Source organism: Notamacropus eugenii, chromosome X (genome assembly GCF_028372415.1).
Source record: "Notamacropus eugenii isolate mMacEug1 chromosome X, mMacEug1.pri_v2, whole genome shotgun sequence".
NCBI classification, from domain to species: Eukaryota; Metazoa; Chordata; class Mammalia; order Diprotodontia; family Macropodidae; genus Notamacropus; species Notamacropus eugenii.
The window spans coordinates 25,728,148-25,745,048 of record NC_092879.1 but is presented as its reverse complement, the minus strand read 5'-3'; the positions used below and the strand labels follow the sequence as shown (position 1 = coordinate 25,745,048).

Here is a 16,901-nt window from a genome sequence, read left to right as displayed (position 1 = left end):
ATACAGGAACAGAGACTGATAAAACCGGAAGTGACCTCAGAGGTCACATCTCCTTATTTGGAAGAGAAAACCCTCAAGACCTGGGAAAGGGAAGTGAATTGCTCAAGGTCACTCAGGAGGGTAGCACTGGAGGTGGAAGGACGCGGTGGAGAGCCTCACGCGGCTCTCTAATCAGAGGCTCTCATTTTTTCTGAGGAACAAATTGAAGCCTCGGGAGGGGGAGTGACTTGGTCAAGGTCCCACAAGGGAATACTGACACAGGGTCTCCGAGGCCAGCTAGACTAAGTACCACACCGGGGCAAGTCGAGGCCTAGGGAAGGGTGGTGACTGACCAGGACCTCTCAGGTAGGCCAAGGGTCCCAGAAGAGCGATTCGAGAGCCGCCCTCCCCCTCCCCCCAGGCTCTTCGTCCTCCCCAGCCCCCTCTGCTATGACCGTAGCCCACCCCAAGGCCTCGGCCTACCCTCCTCGTCCCCGCCCCATCCGGCGGGGGCGTCCCCCATCCTTCACGTGCTTCCGCTGCCCCTGGCAGCTCCCCTCGGGCTTTGAGGGCGGAGCAAGGCGCAGAGGAGGGCGTGGCTTCAGATCATTAGCTGTCATTGGGTGGCGGACCCTTCGCTGGCGGCTGAGAGTACGGCTGCGGCGAGGGTGGAGTTCAGAGCAGGAGCTAAGGCGGGGCGTGCGGAGGCGGATGTTCTTGCGAATGCAGCGCCGGCGGAGGCGACGGCGGGGCGGGGCCAGGCCGGAGGCCGCTCTGCCCTGGACAGATCTCGGCGTCGTTCCGCCCTGGGTGAACCGATTGCTGACAGCCACTGCCCTGGAGATCATGCAGGAGCAAGAAGAGGGGCCCACGCGGGCCCCGGTCGCAGGATCCACCGGTGAGAGGAGGGAGAGGAGAAGGAAGTCTGAGCCGTCGCTGCCGGCGCCGCAGCCCCAGTCGCAGCCGCAGCCGCAGCCGCAACCTCCGCAAGACCCCAAGGTGGAAGCCATGCAGGTGGCCAGCCGCAGCGTGGTGGCCTGGCGCAGTAAGGCCGAGTGGGAGCAGGTCATGGTCTATCTCTTCTGCTCGGACCCGGATCTGCAGCGCCACGCGCTCAATCGAGTGTCAGCCTGGAAGAGCAGGTGAGAGTGCTTCTGGGGGGCGCGCCCCGGGCCGATCGGCCGGCTGGCTGGCGCGAGGGAGCTAGGCAGGCAGACAGGCGGGAAGGCGGGAAGGGAGGGAGGAGCAGCCCGAAGGGACCGCGGGGCAAGGCAGGGCCGGACAGGGCTGGGTGGACGTGATTTGGGCGGGCGCGCACCGTGGGACCTTGATATCCCCCCCCACCAAGTCGGGGAGTCTCCAACAGACCCGAATTCCGAAAGAAGAGACAAAAGAAACCCCCCCCCCCCCATATCTAGGGGATAACGACTCCTTAAATCTCTAGTTGGGCTCTCCCCGTTCTTTGTTAGACCTGGCTCGAGATAAAAGGGCTTGCCAGCATCCCCAATTCGCATTGTACTCCGCATCCTTTCAGGAGCAATCTTCTGTGTCATAGCTGCGCCCCCCTCCCAAAACGAGCTAGTCTATAAGTCTATAATTTCCCCACTTTGGCTTGGCCCCCTCCCGCCCCAATTCTGGCCCGGACCCCCAAAATGGGAACAAAGGAGCCCCCTCCACAAAGATTGTGGGGGTGAATGGCCCCACAAATCTCTGATTGGTCCCTGCCCGGAGGACCCGCCCCCTTCTTTGTCCCACCCAGCCCATCTTCTAAAGGTTGGCATCTGCACTGCGGCAACTGTACTCCGCATGCTCCCAGAAGAAACCTAATATGTCATCCTTGCTCAGACCCCCCCCCCCCAACTTCTGAGCTATTCCCTCCTCCCAACTGATCCTCCTCCCTCCTCTCACTTGGGCCTTGGCATTACCACCAAGCACAAACTCCCAAAGCGGAGACAAAGGAGCCCCCCTCAACACCCAGGAAAGAAGGGTGGGTGTCAATAGCCTCTTCTGTCTGATTGGTCACTGCCCGAGGTTCCGCCCCCATCTTTGTCCTACCCGGCCCATAATCTACTTGGACTCGGCTAGCATCTGCAATGTGGTAATACCGCATTGCGCTTTGTACCCCGCATGCTCCAAAAGCAACTCTTCGTCATCCCTGCCTAAACCCCGCCCCCTTCCATTTGAGCTACTCCCCCCACCCCACTCCTCCCTTCTGCCATCTGTGCCAATACCTTGGCCCCAGACCCTAACCCCCAAAGTAGAGACAAAAGAACCCCCCGACAACGGACCCCATAAATCTGTGTTTGGTTCCTGTCCGCGAGGGCCGCCCCCTTCTTTGTTCCACCCTGCCCATGTTAGAAATGGGCACTGCCCGCATCAGCGATGCTGCAGTGCGTACTGTACCCCGCATGCTCCAGAAGCCCAACCTCTCCCCTCTCTTCCATCTGAGCTAATCCCCCCTCTCCTCCAACTTTCCTCCTCCCTCCTCCCACCTGGGCATTGGCCTTTCCGCTAGACTGCAGTGTAAGGTTGAACGCCCAAACCTGAGACAAAGAAGCTCCCTACCCCACAACAGGTGGGGAGGTTTGAATGACTCCTTAAATCCCTGATTGGTCCCTGCTCGAGGGCCCGCCCCCGTCTTTCCCCTATCTAGCCCATATTATAGATGGGTCCTGCTGGCATCTGCAATGCGGCAGTGGGCAATGCGCATGCCCTACCCCCACCCCCATCCTCCTTAAAGCCACCTACGTAATCCCTGCTGGAGTCCCCCAACCCCTATCTAAGCTGTTCCCCACCTACCCCTAGCTGGAATTCCTCAGTGAATATTACACTGCCCTAGAACCGGGGCTGGTGGAAGGGGTCTTGGAAGCCAGCAAATCCACTCCCCTTGTTTTACAGAAGAGGGGGAAACAGAGCTAGGGAGTGGGGAGGGACTTGCCCCAGGTTACACACAGGGACCTCAGAGGTCAGCTAGTTCAACATCCCTTTCCTCCTCTGGTTTTACAGTTCTGGAAACTGATGCCACTAAGAGGTAAAGTAGTTGGCCCCAGGTCACATGTAGGACTAAGAGCTGGAAGCCACCTGGGAGGCCATCAAGTCAATCAATCAATAAACATTTATTTAGCTCCTGCTAATGTGCCAGACACTGTGCTAACTAAACTCTAGGTAGGAAAATACAGATAAGGACAAAGCCAGTTCCTCTCCTAGGGGAAGACGACACACCAAAAGGAAGCTGAAGGAGGGTGGAGAGGGCCAGCAAAATCTCAAAGCAGTAGAGCCAGGGGGGTGGAAACTGAGGCCCAAAGTAGATAATTGACTTGCCCAGGATCAGTCACACAAATAATGAGAAACAAAGAGTGTCTTTTGAAGCCAAGTCTTTTCCTTCAAATTTTGTATACCATACTTCCCTTTGTCTTTAGGCCAGACAGAAGCAAAACAGACCCTTAACTTCAATAGCTGACATTCTGTCTGGGGAGACAGCAGATTCCCATAATTCTCTATAGTTTACAGGATATCCCAGAAGTCTTAATGCAGTTGTAAGCCATCAAAGCTCACAACTACACTTAAGATTTTTGGGTCACCTTGTCTATACAAACAATAGCTCACATTTCTGTAGTTTCCAAAGCTCCTTACAAGCATCTCATTAAAGGTTGCAGATGGGGAAACTGAGGTTCAGAGGGATTGAGTGACTTTGCCAGGATCGGGCAGCAAATAAGTGTCAGAGGTAGAATTTGAATCCTGACTCAAGGGCCAGCTCTATTGCCCACCACACCACTAACAGTTAGACAAGCACCTGGGGCTTGTACAAGGTGGAGCCATGAGAAAATTCTCTATATAAAGGCAGCATGGTACAGTGTCAAGAGACATTGCTTCAAGTCTCACGTCTGATGATTGTAACAGGCGTAACAGGTGTGACCTTGGTCACTAAGCATTCCTATGCTTTATTTCCCCCCCTTTAAAAAAATGAAAGGCCGGGAAGTGATCTTACCTGAACCCCACTCAGGTATCTGGTGTGAGAAATGATACCTTCTGATCCTGAGTATTCAAAAAGATTTCCTAGCCCCCTAAAAAAGATTTCCCCACCCAAAAAATAAAAGGTTGGCAAATAGTCCTACCTGAACCTCATTCACCCATCTGGTGTGAGAAATGGTACCCTCTGATCCTCTGAGTGTTAAAAAAGATTTCCTAGCTCCTCAAAAAAGATTCTTCCCAAAAAGTAAAAGGAAAGGAAAGGCAAAGATTTTAACAGCTTACATTCTCTTGAGGGGCATGGGCATGGGGCTAAGTGGAGCAAGTTTGGTATAGTGAAAAGAGAGCAGCTCTTTTACCTGAGGGAAAATCTCACCTCTGACATTCATTCACTAGCTACGTAGCCCTTGGCTTATAAGGGTCACCTCTCTGGTCCTCAGTTTCCCCCTCTGGCCTTTGAGATCCTTTCTAGTTTCAATTCTCTGATCTCAGTGGTCAAAGACACATTGTAATACCAACTGTAGGGTAGTGCCATTGAGGCATTGAGGTATCATTCGCTAGGTTGATAGAATTCAGTCTTTGTGCCAGTTCTCCCAGGGACAGACCTGTCTGAGGAGCAACAGGCTGAGCTAGTTGGAACCTTAGAAATGGCATGGGGACAACCCCCTCGATTTACAAAGCAGGAATGCCTAGGACTAGAATTGATGAAGAAGCAGTTATAATGGCTACCCAGGGGGCCCTGGGAGGGGCAGCCATGGGCCCCAAGTCCCACAGTTCTTGGTTATTGTGAGCTGTGAATATGAAGGAAGCCTTCCTTCCCTGTGCCCATCTGCAGAGGCCCCCTTCCCCTCTCCCCTTTCCACCCCCGCATTTGTTCTTTCTCTCTGCGTTAATCCCTGGTCTGCAGTGAAGTCTCTAAGCAACCAAGGGTTGCTAGGCAACCAAGCATCACTGCATTGGTCATATCTCCTCTGCTCTTTGGCTCCCCTTCAGGAGAGCAGAGGCAATTACCTCTGTTCCCTTTGAAGGCCAGTTAGGCATTCTCAGGGAGGGGGATAGCTCCTTCGCTCTCTGGCTCCCCTTCTGGAGAGCAGGGGCAATTACCTCTGTTCCTTTTGAAGGGGAGTTAGGTGTTCCCAGGGAAGGGAAGGGGGGTATAGTGAATTTTATCTGTGTCATGAAAGCCCTTGGGTGGGGAGCTGCATTAATGGATTCTGTCCCTCCAGGTGCAGCAACAACCTGCCCCTGGCAGTGGCCTGCACAACTGATCTGGTGCTTTGCAAGCTCCTGGATGGAACCTCTGCCTTGGGCACCCAGGAGCTGGTGCTCCTCTATGGGATGGCCTTGGTCAGGTAAGCCTCGGAGGTGGGGGGGGCATCCCCACAAGGCCTCCAGAACAGCAGGGATTGGTGAGGCCTGGCAGCCCCTGCTGCTTCCCACCTGTGCGGCCTCCGCCACGGCATCATTTCCCCTCCCATACGCCATCGTCCTCTTTCTGGCAAACTCAGGCAGGCCTCCCCAGTAAACCCTCCCTCGCTAGATTCCTCTTCACTGCCAAATCCCCAGAAAACCTAGTGACACTTCTCATTCTTTGCAATGTGACTAGATCTCACCCAGTGATCTCTTAGTTGGCAAAACTATGTCTCTTCTCAGGCGGTGTCCTTGGTGCTGGGTACCCTGGCCAACCAGCCACCTCTTTTTCCTGGAAGCACTTCTCTGGCTGGTAGCCCTATCCTCCTCCTCCCTAGCAGGCCCTGCCTTTTCAGGTTCCTTTGCTGCTCCCCGCAACTGTTGCTGACCCCAAGACCCTCTCAGCTCCCAGCGTTCTCCATCTCCCCTCTGACCTTCTGTCCTCTCTGCGCCCCTGCTCTGGTCCATACTCCATCTTCTACACACCAGCTAAAATGATTTGACTAAATCAGAGGTCTAATCATGGCATCGTCTCTCCCACCCCCAGGTTTGTGAATCTTATCACTGAACCGAAGCAGAAGATCATCAACATTCCTCTGAGACGCCTGGCCCATGAGGTAGGTGCCATGCCATTAGTCCACCACAATACAGCCATCTTTCCAAGGGTGAGGTTGAGGTGGGCAGATCAGAGAAACCGAGGACAGGAAGGTTGTAAGGGTCGCAGAGGGCTACTAATTTAACCTTCTACCTAGAGCAAGAGATATAACCTTCTTCTTGTGGACAAGGTCATCCAGTCACTTTCTGAAGCCTTCCAGAGATGAGGAGTTTACTTCCTTTAGAGTCAGGAATAGTTCTTACTGCTTAGAAGTTGTCTAAATGTCTGTGATGTCTAAAATCTACCTCCTTGTTACTTGCCTTCTTCCCCACTGCTCTGGGTTCAAGAATCCAAATACATGGGAAAAGATCACTCCTGGCCAACTATGTAAACAAGCACAGTGAAGACCCAGGAGCCCCAACTTCCAGTGTAATCTTCTCACTCTGTTATAATGTTCTTGGCACAGCAGAAGTGAGGCAACTTTTTCTTGGTTTCACCAAGAGGGGGCAAAGAGAAGAGGAAGGCAGGTCCCAGAAGGTGCCACATTCCCCTTTGACAAGTATTTCACACAGTGGTGTGTAAACAGATGGGTAGTGCTCCCTGCTGGGCCTAGACAGGCGGCTCTTCTCAGGAAGCTTCCTGAAGTAGGGTCTTCTTGGGAGGAAGCCAAAGTTCTTGGTAAGGGAAGGTACCCTAGTCCTAGTGGGTAGCATGTGCAGCCAGGCCTTTCTCCCCTTGCCTTCCATTCTGTGCCTCCTCTCTCCCTTTTGCTGTTTCCTTTACCTTTTCTCTCTCTCTCCCTCTCTCTCTCTCTCTCTCTCTCTCTCTCTCTCTCTCTCTCTCTGTTTTTCTGTTTGTCTCCCTGTCTCTCTCTCCTTCCTGCTCCTCTCTGTGACTGACTTTCTCTTTCCCATCTCTTTTTTCTCCCCATCACAGATGCACATCCCAGAGTGGGTTGTAAACCTTCGCCACAATCTGACTCACAGGAATCTCCCCCGACTGAGTACCTGCAGAAGAGGTAACATTGACCCCTTTGGGGGCTTTGGGAGTAGGGCCCAGTAGAACCTAGGCCTGCCTTGTCTTGTCCTGGCCGGGCCCCATGGGTCAATGCCCTCTCATCCCTCCTCCCACAGGCTGTGAATTCGTCTTGGAGTGGCTCCGTCGAACTTATTGGTGCCGCCAGCTGGGGAATAACTTGGGGGAGCCCTGGGATTCCGGGGTGCGTATCCGCGAGATCGAGATGGGGAAGGATGAGGAGGGAGTTGAGATCGTGGAAGAGGTGGAGGAAGTGGAGGAGGTAGAAGAGGAGCAGCCCCCCCAGGAGGAGCCGCTTTCTGAGGAGGCTCAGAGAGAAAAGGACCTGCAAGGTATGCCTCATGGTGGGGAAGAGGCGAGCACTGACCACGGGCCAGGGATCAAACCAAGAAACTACTGAGGCCCAGAGGGGGAAAGACATTCACCCGTGGTCACACAGCTAGGGACACAATGACGAGACTCCAAATCCAGAGGCATGAGCATGGGTGCAAGCTGGACAGAGTCCTCTAGAGCCTCAGAGCATGACTCATCCACAGAACTGGCCCCATGGACACTGGCTCACTCAGGGCCCCCCCAGGTAGGGAAGGGAGCTCCCATGCTGCTGAGAGTGAGTCAAAGTCCTCTCTCCCTAGCCAGAATTCTTTTCAGGGTGCATACAAGCATGCCTGTGTGAGGGTAAGTGTCCATAGGAGGTGAGGAGGACTGCCAAGCACAGGTCAAAAACACCTGGCCAGGGGCCCCTTCCACCATCTTTCCGTTTGGTGCTAAGGTGTCCAGAGCAGCTGTGGACCACAAGTAGTCAGACAGACCTGTGCTCATTTTTCTTTCTTTAGAGAAAATCCGGAAACTGCTGGTGTCCTATGGAGAACAACAATTTAAGGTAAATAAACCCATGTTCCTGCTGGATGTCACCTCCCATGAGCTTCAGGGGAGTCGCTGTCCAGCAGCCCCTGGATTAGGCCAGCACCCACAGAGGGAGCCAGCAGAAGAATGGAGGAACCCAGTGCAGTAGGGCTATTGGCAGTTCGTGGAAAGGCCTAGACGGTGCCAAGCCTCCCAGCTCCCAGGGTGCTGTGTACAGTCAACTTAGTCAGGACAGGCTCTGCTCTTATGGTCACAGGGCTGTGGGGGGTGGCCTTAAGGTGGCTGGGGAGTTGGTGTTAGTGCTGGAGGGCTCTGAGCACATTGAGGGTCTTGGGGTCATCCCCTTGGGATACAGTTTCTTCCACTAACTCCTGTATACAGAGGAGCACTAATAGCCTCTTTGCCCAAGGGGAGGGATTCTGGCTATTTCTGCCTTTCTCGCTACCCTTTTTGCCTACCCAGAAGGCCTAAGTAAAGCAGTGAGTGATGGGCCAACCTTGATAGCTGGCCCCTCTGAGCCCAGCGGTCAGGTGCTGTCCAATACCCCCAAGGCACCATGTAGCTTGGCTACTTCCTGTATGGCTGCTCCTTCCATGGTGGGGAGTGCTTAGACTGCCTTTGAGCTCTGGTGCAAAGGAGGAGACTCTGGTCCATGGTCCAGGGCTCACTCACTTGGAGATCTCTGAGCTGGGGCCTCTCTGCCAACAGGTGCTCCGGCGCTCTAGGCAGCTGCCCAAAGCTGTGAAACTGTGGACCAAGTCCACCCGTGAGGTGGAAAGAGTGGTGGGACGCCTGAAGAAGCTGTCCAAGGAGAACCGGTATGGGGGGGGGCATGAGGAAGTGAGAGGCAGGGACTTGGGTATGAATCCCAGCTGTTCTAGCATTTCCTCCCTGTTTGACCTTCCCCTCCCTGGGCCTGTTTCCTCATCAGTGAATTGAAGGGGTTAAAACCTTAACACTTAATAGTAGAGGTTCAGTTTCTTCCTTTGTAACTGGGAGTAAGGAAACTCCCTCCAGAGGCCAGTGGGCGCCACCTTAGGCCCAGGGACCCTCTGAGCTGTAGAAATCGGACCGAGAGCCTGTGGAGAACAGGATCAAGAAGAATCACAGGGTCTCAGAAGGGCCCTCCCAAAACTGTCAAGTCCACTGCCCTCATTTTACAGAGGGGGAAACTGAGGCTCAGGAGTTAGGTAGGACCCAGGGTGACACAACCAAGTAAGACAGGTAGAGTCGAGAAGCTTTGTAGCCTCAGGCTGCTGCCTCCCCCCTCTCTGGGTCATGCAGGTTGTCTCTCTGTTCTCCTTCATGGATATGTGTGAATATTGCCTCTCTCAGAGCACACCAACATCAGTCCATCCCCTTGCCCATGGAATCCCTCCTTTCAGGCCTCAGGGCTGCCCCTTCCAGAGATTGAGGCCAGCCCCCTACTAACTGAGGCAACAGGGCTGCAAAGAAGCCCTCAGCCTGCCCCACCCCTCCAAAGTTGGTGAGACTGTTGTTTTTCTCCTGTTGCAGAAATTATGTGGTGGATACCTTGCTTGACGAAGGCTTTCTGATCCCTACTATTGAACAGCTGGAAGCTCTGAAGATCCAGCCAACAGGTGTGGGCTTGTGGGCCCAGTAACAGCTTCAGCACCCCTCTCTGCCAGCTCTGGAAGGACACCCCCTCCTGGGCTGACATGGCTAGGCTTGCCCTCCCGGCCCCCCACCTCCCAGCCTTGTCAGTGCCTCAGGCCGTATTGGCTGGGCGCACCTGGTGACACCCCCCCCCCAGTGCTCTTCACAGGATCTAGCTGGAAGGGAGTTCTTGTTCTCTACCAGATTGGCCGCTGAGGGCTAGAAAAGGGAGCCTCCTTGGCCCAGAGGCCATAGTGTTGGGCCTTGGGTACTTACTGCAGTTTTGCTTGTGCTCCAGGTGCTGAGCTGCTGTCTGTCTCTATTTTTCCTGCTTTTCCCTCATTAGAAGTCCTGAATCTGGTGAGCCTTCTGATGCCGAGGTCCTTCTCGCACTTCTGGCAGCCCCTCCTCAAGGGCTTGCAGACCCACCCATTCATCCAGGACCTGCTGGAGAAGATGCTGAGAACCCTCCCGGATTGTGGGGACACAGGGATCCGCCCAGCCTACCTTATCAGCTGGATCAATGAGCTGGTGGTGGTCTATACCCCCGCTGGTGAGGGCTGGAGGCTGGTCCTGCTGCCTCTTCTCTGCTCTCTCCCCCTTTGCCTCCCTCCCCTTCATGCTAGCTGCCCTGCTTTGTAAACAGATGCCATAGGGTGGGGCATGGAGAACATCTCCCCTGTGACCTCTGAACTCAGCCTCCTCTAGAGGGGACAGGCAGTGTCATTCCCCCCCGACTCCCATACACAATATGGTTGAATTCCCTTAAATAAATCTTTACTGAGGTTTGCATTGGAGGTGTTGCCAAGCTTAGATAGGAAGTCTCAGGAAGGAAGGGCACAGTCAGATGAGGAATGAGCCCCAGATGTGGGTAAGGCAAATGGAGAAACAGGCAGGTGGAGAGAGGGGCAGCCTTTGCCCTGCCTTGATATGTAGTGCTGAGTAAACCTCTTTGAGATTTTCCTCCGATGAAAGTATGTCCCAGAGTGCATTAAGAGGAAAAGGCTGAATGCCATGTGAGGTCTGGGTGGGAAGGTCATTGGTGACTGGGGGGGGGGTCCCCCTCTTAGCCTTAAGCTGTTTTACCCACTCAAGGCTATTCCCTGAGAGAGAAAGGCTTTGAGGCTAAGGATTCTGGGGTTTGTCCTGCAAGCTGGCGGGTGGGGGGTGGGCACCAGGATCTCTCTCTGTCCCCTCAGGGCCTTGCCAGAAGCGCCTCACCTCTAGCCAGAGGTCAGTCCGCAAGAGCTGGAAGATGGGACCCCGCAAATTCTCTTTGAATTGGTCCCAGTTGCTTGACGTCTGTCTGGATGCCACCTGCTGGGCCAGTCCCCACCTTCTTCAATTGTAAGCCCCAAATGGGATAAGCTGTGATTGGCTCGGCTCTGGCCCATCTCGGAGCCCTCAGCCTTCCCTCCCAGGGACAGAGATTTACACAAGCAGGAAGCCCCCTTCCCCCTCATTCTACCTTTTCTAGGAAAACTGAAGCCTTGAGAGAGACAATGACATGTTCAAGCTTAAACACACTAAGTTTTAGGGCTGTGAGTTGAACTCCCAGCAATGATACCTTGAGTTTCACTAACAGAAAGGGGTTTTTCCTTCATTTAAACAATGTTAATTGGAGATGGTGCCAAAGACACAATGACAACTGGGGAGACCTGAGAGAAGCAGGAAGTGAAGGTGTGGCTCCCAGGGCCAGGCTTTGGGGGCCCTGCTCTGCTCCCTTCTCTCATAGAGGGCTGGGGTGGGGAGGCCTCAGGATGACCACTCCTTGACCATCTTTGTCTCCCCAACCTTCTGCCCAGGATCCTCAAGGCCATGGAGCCCCAGCTGCCCCTGGACTCGCAGGAGAAGCTCATGTGTCTTTGCACCATCTACACCCAGGGTGGGAATCCTGTTCCTAGTGGGAAGAGCTGGGACGGGACCACCACCCTGCGCCGGCCCATCTACACCCTGGAGAGCCTTCAGTGGCAGGTGAAGCGGGCTCTCATGATGGAGAAGAGGAAGAATCGCCAGCCAGGAGAGGAGGAGGAGGAGGAGGAGGAGGAGGAGGAGGAAGAGGAGGAGGAGACCGAATCTGAGGATTCTTCTGAACCCGAAGTGATGGAAGTGGATCCTGAACCAGTGAAGGAGGTGGTGCTGAAGGAGACTCCAGAGATGCTGGCTGAGAAGCAGGCCGGCTTGGAGGGCTCCCCCTGGCAGCTGTGCCTAGGTAAGGGGCCTGGGCCAACCCCGCCAGGGCTTACCTGCCTGAAGGTTGGCATTGTGTTGGGCCCCTCAGCTGGCAGGGGCAGGGGCATGCCATCTGTACCAGAAGCAGGATTCGAATCCAGATCTTCTAACGCCAAAACCAGTGCTTTTGTGGCCCAACTTACCCCAGGACACCCAGAGGAGGGTTGGCAGCTAATAGCCCGGCCCCTCACATAATGGTAGAGAAGAGCACCCAGAAAGCTGAAGGAGGTGCTGTCACCCCCCTTCTCCCTCCCCCAACCCTGAGGCACAGCTGCAGCCACACTCACACTCCTGGGGCCCAGGTGTGCTAGAGGGGAGCTCTTCTAGGCTCCCCAAACACTTGTTTCTGGGTGGGTCCTTAGGACTGCTGTGTGGAGGGTGTGAAGTAGGGCCAGTAGGGCTTTTGGTGGGGCTTGATGGCCCAGCAGTTAGTGGTAGTTGTTGGCCTCGGGAGACACCAGGAGAGACCTTCCTGAACCTGAGGTGGACCAGAGAGGGGGCAGGAAATGACACCATGAGACTATGGAGCCTTTTCCCACCTTGCTCTGGCCAAGGTTTTTCCTCTGGCTAGGCCTCAGTTTCCGAATCTGTAAAGTGGAGGGATTGGCTTCCAGGCTCCTTCCTAGCACTAGCTCTCTAATCTCTCTCTTCCAGATGACATAAACTGGAGCGAATTACCCCTGGGCAAGATTCCAGGCCAGACTGATGATCCTGATGAGCTGATGGTGGAGAACTACACGCTGATTTCCGTCCTGGACCAGCCTGTGATCCGTGAACTGGATGATGAGCCTCATTCATCCACATTTGGGTGAGTATCTCTGTCCTGCCCCACTTCCTCTTCTGGTAGCCACAGCCAGCTAGCTGCTCTGATAGCCAGGGAGCCATGATCCTCCCCTAGGAAAAATCATGTGGGAAACTCAGCCTCCCCTGCCCCCAACCCCTCACTCCCACTCTTCCAAGGTGGCATCTGGGTGTTGGGGACATAGCCTGGCCCTCAGGGGAGGAGAAGGAGGAGCTAAAGTCAGGCTGGCCTTGCTGGGGCCCACCTGGACAGTGGCTGCTCGCTGTTCCTCCCCCTCGGGAAGGGCCCTTCCAGCTCCAAAGCTTAGGATTTTCTTTTTTTTCTGTTCTGTTGGCGCTTTTTGTTCTGATACCACAGATATATCTCGGTACATCCTTCCTCCTCCCCACTACCCCTTCCCCCCATCTCCACCAAACAAAGAAATACAGTTAAGTAAGACAAATTGACCTAGCAGCTGAGTCTGACAGCATATGCCACATTTCTTATCCATGGCCCCCTGCCTGTACTGAGAAGAGGGAAGTATGTTTTCTCATTTGTTCTCTTCGACAAAGATTGTTCATGACAGGTGGTCAGAGCTTGTCCACCTCTTAGCACTTTGATTGACCTGGTTGGAGGCTGAGTCAGTGTGGCATAAGACAGCTGGAAGCCCTGGGTTCAAGTCTCACTTCTTGATATATCCTGGCTGTGGGCAAGTCACTTAACCTCTCGATAGCCCTGTTAGAGGCTAAGTTGCAGAGTACGTGCCAACGTGCATTGGTGGAGGGAGTTTGCCAGGTGTAGTCTGAGGCCCTAGTGCTATTTTGGTTATTGTTTCAATTGTCTCCCCACTCGGGCTTTCTTCTCTGTGCGTCAGCTCAGATAAGTCTTCCCAGAGTCCTCTGCTATTTAGCATCTCTTAGGACCCAACCTTGGGTCACGTGGTTGGTACCAGAATTAGAAGATGGGCAGCCAGGCTCTGCCTGAAGGCCTCCAATGAGGTGCTAGCTAGCCAGCCCACTGGTTCCTGAGACACCTCAGGCCACTTTGGGACGGCTTTAATTGGGTTGGGTCCGGCCCTCACTCCACCTCACCCTAAGCTTGAAGCATCTGTTCTCTCCCCAGTTCCCTGGACCTGAGAATCCCCAACATGGAAGGCCCACTGTGGACCCAGAATGAGCTACATAGCCTCAAAGGCAACATCCAGTTGTTCTAACCTCAGGGTGGGAAGGGCGCCCCTCCCCCTCTGTGCAGACACTCCCCCTCCCCCACAAGCACTGGAAACCAAGGTGCCCACCTCAGTTGACTTCGATTAGTGTTGGTTGTATTTTTTCTGGAGAAAAAAAAAATAAACCCTACTTTCCTTGCTCTGCAACACAGGCCTGCTGGCCTGTGTTCCTTCCAGAGCTGGCCTGGGTTGGGGGCCTGAGAAGGACCCCCGGCCCAGGAATCCCCTCTGCAGCAGCGCCCCTGATAAGTAGTCATCCCACTTCGTCTCGAGGGCTTCCCCTGCTGGGGCCCAGGCCAGGCCTGGAGCCCAATTCTGCCTCTGCCGCTTGGCCAGTGCTCCTGGTCCTGCCCTCTGGGGCCCAGCAGACAGCTCATCAGCATCTCGAACATGTTCCCTGCTACCTTCTCCTTCCATTAAGGAAGGCTGTGGGCCCCTCACATTTCCAGGCCTTTGCCGCCTTGGACCCCACTACTTGATGCTGACACCCCAGCAGGGCACTGACAGCGGAGCTGGCTTCTATCTCTTCTTCCTTTTCTCTGCTTCCCAGAGAAGGGCCTACCCTTGCCCACCACGCTGTCCAGCGCCAGCCAAGCAGAAGGGATCCCTTACTTACTTAGTGCTACGTTGAGACTTAGTACCATGTCCTGGACCAACCTCCTCAGGAACAGTGCTGCAAAGGGGATTCCGAGGCCTCACCCCAAATGCTTTCCCCAGGACCTTGTAGGGTCTCCTGCTTCTATACCCAAGTTTAGATTCCTAAGTTAGAAGCTAACCTGTACCTCACCAGTGATCCCTAAGGCTTGACTGCTATCCCCCTTTCCCCAGTGCTGTTTTACCAGTAGATACCCTTCCTTTAGAGCTCCAAGGCATGGCATGCAGCTGGGGAGAAAAGCACACCCCTATTCTCACTCATGTTTCCAACGTGGTGGGAACAGGATGGTGGATGAGGTGCCCCTGCTATAGAATTTTTCTCCTATCTGGGATTTATTAATATCATTGGAACTAATAGGGGCTCCTAAAATTCTCTCCTTTGTTCGCTTCCATTGAATAAAACTTAAATGTGACTGTGTGCTTGCAAGTGTCTGGTTACTGGGGGGTGGGGAACAATTGTTTGCCCAGGTTTCTTGGGTGGGGGCTCTGAGCCAAGAGAAGTGAGGAGAGCTGAGGAAATCTTGTGTCAGATTCACCAGACCCAGAAAAAGTAAGACTGGGCTCTAATGCTTCTTCTCCGGACTTTGACGCTCATGTGTTCAGGGCACCTTCCCACCTCTGACTTTGTGTGCTAAAGTCTCTCCTAGCCCTGGCATTCTGCCTTCACTTTTTTCTTTTTTTTTCCTTTTCCTTTTTCCTTTTCTTTTTGTTTCGGTGAGTGAGGCAAGATTCCCAGCTAAGGTTGGAAATGCTTTTGGAGACTTCAGGATTGAAAAGGTTCGAAACAGTTGATGTGTTGAATCCTTTAGGGAGGTATAGAAGGATTGCCTTGCTGCAGTGAGGGCCCAGTTGAGATGATGTAAGAGATTTGTGGATGACCCAGTCAACACAGTTTTGTGATTTTCTCAGCAGCATGGGAATAAATGCAGAGTCGGCAGATGGTGGGAGTAATCCAAGTTTGGGGTTTGGCAAGACATCAGAGGTGGGACAAGAAACACCCCTTTCCACCATGCCGGTTCTCCAGTCAGAGGGCGGAGAGGAGAAACGCACTTCCATCGCGAACCAGTTTCCTGACCTTGGGGAATGGGGAGAAAACACCATTTCATCAACCCAGGTCTCCTGCATCCCAGTGGAAGAGGATCCAGAAGATCCCGATGTCATCATTGAGCGCCACATTCCTCCTCCGCCTAGGGTGGAGGGTCAATCTATCCGTGTTCCAGTGATTGTGAACCCCCGAGAATCACTCAAGCGTGCTCACTATCCGCTGTGTGCTCCCACTTTCGTTTTCCCTCCAGTTCAATCCCCAATTCAATCCCACCCCTCTGATGACTCACTCTAAAGCTGCCCAGCTTTAGAGAGCCCACTGTGCTCTCTGCAATGCCTGTTCGCTAGGCGGCAAACTTGCTTTTGTCTTCAATCTTTTCCTTTTGCGCTTTTTCCATCTCCTGCCCCCCTCCCAACAACATAGCCTCCCTGGCACTAGATGCACTTTCATTCCCCCAATTCACTGGTCAAGGCAGGGGAGTTGGGATATTCCTTGCTCCCTGTGGCTGCTTCCAGACTCATTCTCTACCTCCATCACTCAGTAATTTCCCCTCAGAATTTCACTCAATCCATATCTCCCATCCAACCAAAATTCTGGTAGCTATTGCCTACTGACTTCCAGGCCACTCTCCATTTGTGGGTGAGTTCATGGCCTGGCTCCCAATCTTTCTCTCCTCTCCGACTCCTGTCCTCATACTAGGGGACTTCAACATACACAGAGATGCTCCCTCAAACACTCTAACTTCCCAGTTCCTCAACATGCTCATTTCCCATGGCCTACTTCTCCACTCCAACTCAGCTATACACACACAGAGATGGCCATCCCCTTCTTGCCATCACCCACATATGCACCACATCCATGATCATAAGCTCCGAAATTCCCTCATTGGATCACAATCTATTGTCATTCTACCTCTTCCTCTGTTTTGTAACCCTGCATCCTATCCTTCATTCATATACTGTGACCTCCAGTCTCTCAGCCCCTCAATTCTTTCCTAGGCCATCGCCCCTGTACTCATTACACTTCTCCCTTCCCCATCTCGACCCTTTGGTGAACCATTTCAACTCTACACTGCCCTTCTACCTTGAGTACCCTTGTCCCCTTACATAACCAATCTTGCCCCACTAAGCCTCAGCCTTGAATCACTCCCACCATCTGCTGCCTTCTCTCCTACACGTGCTGCTGAACAAAGGTGGAGAAAACTGTGCTGACTGGGTCCACTACAAATTTATTACATGACCTCAATTGGGCCCTCACCACTAGTAGGCAATCCTCTGACACCTCCTTCATGGATTCACATCCATCCCATTCCCCCACTCTCCACAGTGGCCCTTGCAAACCTCCCACCCAACCTCCCATGGCTCCCCTTGCCCTCTCCCTCAGCTGAGAGCCTTGCCTCATTTTACTGGAAAAGTTGAGGCCATTTGTAGTGAGCTCCTTCTTCCCTCTTCCTTATCTGCTATCACTCAGATGCCTTCTGCCACTATCTTCTATT

General features: G+C 53.7%; 1 protein-coding gene across 2 annotated transcripts; it reads left to right on the top strand.

Moving 5' to 3' along the window:
• Positions 1 to 414: 414 nt before the first annotated feature.
• On the top strand, positions 415 to 15,814 carry LAS1L (LAS1 like ribosome biogenesis factor). Of its 2 annotated transcripts, none has more exons than XM_072626682.1 (13): positions 415 to 1,121; positions 5,175 to 5,300; positions 5,906 to 5,975; positions 6,890 to 6,971; positions 7,087 to 7,320; positions 7,822 to 7,868; positions 8,561 to 8,670; positions 9,368 to 9,453; positions 9,816 to 10,022; positions 10,669 to 10,816; positions 11,275 to 11,681; positions 12,356 to 12,509; positions 15,274 to 15,814. In XM_072626682.1, the coding sequence occupies exons 1-13, from the start codon at positions 430 to 432 to the stop codon at positions 15,698 to 15,700; spliced, it is 2,790 nt and encodes a 929-aa protein (XP_072482783.1). In that variant the 5' UTR covers positions 415 to 429; the 3' UTR covers positions 15,701 to 15,814. The 2 variants fall into 2 exon arrangements, with proteins under 2 accessions (XP_072482783.1, XP_072482784.1); XM_072626683.1 differs by lacking the exon at positions 15,274 to 15,814 and adding an exon at positions 13,605 to 14,774.
• Positions 15,815 to 16,901: the final 1,087 nt, after the last annotated feature.